Consider the following 3,886-nt stretch of genomic DNA (forward strand, 5'->3'; position numbering starts at 1 on the left):
GAGAGAGAGAGAGAAAGAATCTAAATTATAAATATATATATAAATATAAATATTCAATAATAATATTTCTTCAAAGTCCTTAACATTATAATAATGAATCATGAATTACAGTTTGTTACGGCACAATAAATGTGAAAAAGGAAAATAAGGTGCTAAGAAATTCTTGCCTAATCGATGAGATTATAAAGTCGCAAAATATTAGTTGCTCTTTAAATTGCGTTCTTGACTGTTTCACCAAGGATTTTCGCTCGAAGAGTTGCCTAAGTTACGCTTAATTAATAGACAGATAATTAGCTAGCTACTAGCAGGGCACTCAATAGATCGACATGAATGCGGTATTGCGGTATTAAACCGCGTTTGTTCCTCTTCACGTACCGAGGCTTCCAGGCAAATATTGACACTGACGATAGAGATGTCACACGTCCTTTGAAGCTACTGACCGTCCATAAGAGCACAAAGATCGACAAACTGGCGGGACGAGTTTATTTGCCTCGGTTAATTCTTTTACGCCTCCGGCGATTTAGTAGCAATTAGCATGGTTAGTTATTATGTTATTACTCTCTGAGAGCAAATTGTTAGAATACCATTAAACATTTCGACGTTGACATCGTGTTTCTGACGCGACGTCGCGATATACGAATTACTTTCTCCATTTGTAAGATAATTTTATTATCTGTTACGTGGACTATTAAAAATATACAAATATTTCTGCATATTTAATGCATATTTATATTTAATTAAATTCGATGGAAATTTATATACGCAATTATAGCGATGTGATAATGATGTAAATATGAATGTATTATGAAATTTAATATTTAATTTGTTTTGCAACAAGACATCGTTTAATTTTAGCGATTTTATACTTTCTGTTTCAGGCTGAAGAAATCAATCATATCGTAGCCATGAACCTCGCGCTGCATGGATTTTTGTTGCAAAGTAAGTTTCTTCATATTTTTACCATTTTATAACGACAAGCAAATTTACAACAGATGTTAGAATTAAATTATAACGAGTATTATAATGAATCTCCTATTTTAAATCGAAAAAATATAAATATATGTATAAAGCACAAGCTTTATTTATTATTAAATTTATATATTATTTAAATAGGTATAAATATAGATAATATATTATCTAAATATAAGTAACATATAAATGAGATAATATATATATAATTAAATTACATAATCTTCTTATTATACATACGAGTGAAAATAAGAAAAGTGGATGGGATTCAAAATCTCCAGATAGAATATTTCATTAAATTATCAAATATCACTGAGATGTAATTATACGATGAGATAATAATTTCGCTTAAGAAAAAAAAATCAAAATTAAATCAAATTATCTCTAATTATTTTTCAATTCGCAGAGAAATGCGATTCTTCCCAGTGAGTCACCTCGTTCTTATGTGGATGACACTTTTTTCACGATCATCCTCCGCGGCAGAACGCATAAAACTTGACGATCTTACAATAATGATTAATATTTCTCGTTGTTTTTAAGTATTAAGGGGATGCTGAAGTAAGCAAATTCTTTTATATTAAAGTTGATTGACGCAAATTTAAGAGGTGGTGCAGTGGACATTATACTAAAATCGACAAAAAGTTAAAAAGTTTTAATTTTTCTTTTTATTTTAGTATAAAGTCCATTGCACCTCCTAATTTAGCGTCACCTTTAATTCTGTAAAAGGATTTTTGATTTCGCTTAGTCAATTCAAAGATTTTTATACTGTATATGATTGTAATGTCGACAATTTGATCATTCCAGCATCTCCTTAAGCAAGATTGAGTACAATCTGACTTGCGTGAGCGCGATCTCGAGGATGTCCTCGAAAGAGGCCTGGATCGGTTTGTCCGCTAACTAGGTTTTAGTGCCGAGACCAAGGTGTTTCCTACGTAGATGTAAACACGTGTGGCGATCGAATACGATTCAAGAATCGCAAATGAATCGCGCGAGCGAACGAGCTAACAGCGCGGCACGCTGCAAGAATCGCGAATGAATCGCCTCACGCAATCAGCATTAGAGATTGAAAAAGATACGGATATATAAACATATAATAAATTTAATACTTTAATAAATAAATAGTTATGTGTATAGCACGAAATAAATAAATATGTAAATATATAAAGATAGAATGTATAAAATGTACAAGCTTTATATAACGAGATACATCTTTTCTAGTCAACAAATAAGTTATCTATTATGTTAGTATTATATATTAACGTATTATATATTAACATGAAATTGCTTCTCTTATGTTCAAGTTTTTATTGCAGAAGCATTAAATATGAAAAGCCTGTAGACATTACTATTAATACTATTATAGATACACAGAACGAATGATTTTGCTGAAGTATTTAAAAATTTAGATAGCTACAGATCTAAAAATAATTTTGTTGGATTATCAAAAGAATTACGTAAGAATTTCAAGTATGATGAGTAATGCTGCAAAAAGTTTTGATGTTCTAACAATCAGTTTGAACATCCTATGTAATTATTTTGATAGTCCAACAAAATTATAATATTTTCAGATTTGTAGTTAAACTTTAAAGCCTCGTCTACAATAGCAAGGATTGTTTGCACGCATTCGATAACAAATTCTAAACGCCAATTTGCTGTGATTGGCTGAGCTCATGCGATACGCTTATTGCAGAAAGTTAAAGTTGATTCAACTCCATACGACAAGAACTCTTGAGAGCATGCGATTAGATGCGACACATCTGCGACATTTCATACGACATGCGACACAGACTATATGATTATTGTAGACAAAGCTTTAGCAAAACTGTTCTTCCCATATACAAAACCTCGCCCGAGGATAAAAGAATATTTATTTATTCTACGATATAAATTTAGAATATATATGAATCAAACACATATATAATTAATAAATTAATTGAAAAAGAAATTAATGTGTGCAAGCTGAAGAGGATATCTTGGAATTTATTTTTTTCATTTAAAGAAATTTGAGCGTGCAACTTAAGAGGTCCAAATCGCAAAATCTATGATGTTATTAGTTGAAGTATATAAAAATTTAGTTATATATGTTCATGTCTGCATGATACAAGACACCGCTTTATGGCGATATTTGAAGGATAAAAATAATTTCTAAGGGCCAAGCGTGTAAAGATCGTAACGAAATCATGTTATCGCGAGAGATTATGGTCCGTAAAATATAAATTCGTAAAAAAACGACATGGAAAGATGTCAACACCGGTGATAATGTCGGCGCCGGATGGAATAGGGAATTGAAGAATGAAAGGATGATACGGGCATTCTGTGCAAATCGTACGTAAGCGTCTCGTCAGACCACCAGCTGCGTTCGCAAAGTATAAAATGTAAATCTCGAGTTCTCTCAAGGCACACATTTGCAGGATAGCTGGATGATGAGCGCCTTACACACGGTTGCAACGAACATTTCGTAAGCGATTGATAGGATTCAAGAAAGCGCAGGAACAAAGCGTGTTTTGAATTTGCGATAATTTGCGCAACTCCTTAGTGATTTACTGTGTTAGGCTTTTATGTATAATACATTCTTAAGTATGTATTATTAAAAATTGGAAGCACACGTTGAAACTTAATTAAAAAAGACATAAGTATCACCAAAAGGACATAAATAAAAAAAAATAGTACTACGAAATCAGATTTCCTTTGTGAGAATATATACCTATATTATGTGACATAAAATGTATAAATGTATAAATAATTAAAGTTCATTTACATGAAGAGCATAATGTGTACCTATATATATATATATATATATATATATGAGGTATGAGATATACGAAGTAATAAATATAGCGAATGAAGGTACCATTCTTATTCTTCACAGTACTTTTCTTTAAAAAGTACAAGATTATATATATATATATATATATAT

At 31.0% G+C, this 3,886-nt stretch overlaps 1 protein-coding gene across 1 annotated transcript in view; it reads left to right on the top strand.

Moving 5' to 3' along the window:
• Nucleotides 1-905: 905 nt before the first annotated feature.
• Nucleotides 906-3,886, top strand: part of LOC105623593 (mucin-22-like) — a 47,009-nt gene continuing 44,028 nt past the window's right edge. The window contains 1 exon segment of the mRNA XM_012204982.1: nucleotides 906-939. Within this exon segment, the coding sequence (XP_012060372.1) occupies nucleotides 906-939 (34 nt within the window).

The sequence above is a fragment of the Atta cephalotes genome, assembly GCF_000143395.1.
Source record: "Atta cephalotes unplaced genomic scaffold scaffold00059, whole genome shotgun sequence".
Classification (NCBI taxonomy): domain Eukaryota; kingdom Metazoa; phylum Arthropoda; class Insecta; order Hymenoptera; family Formicidae; genus Atta; species Atta cephalotes.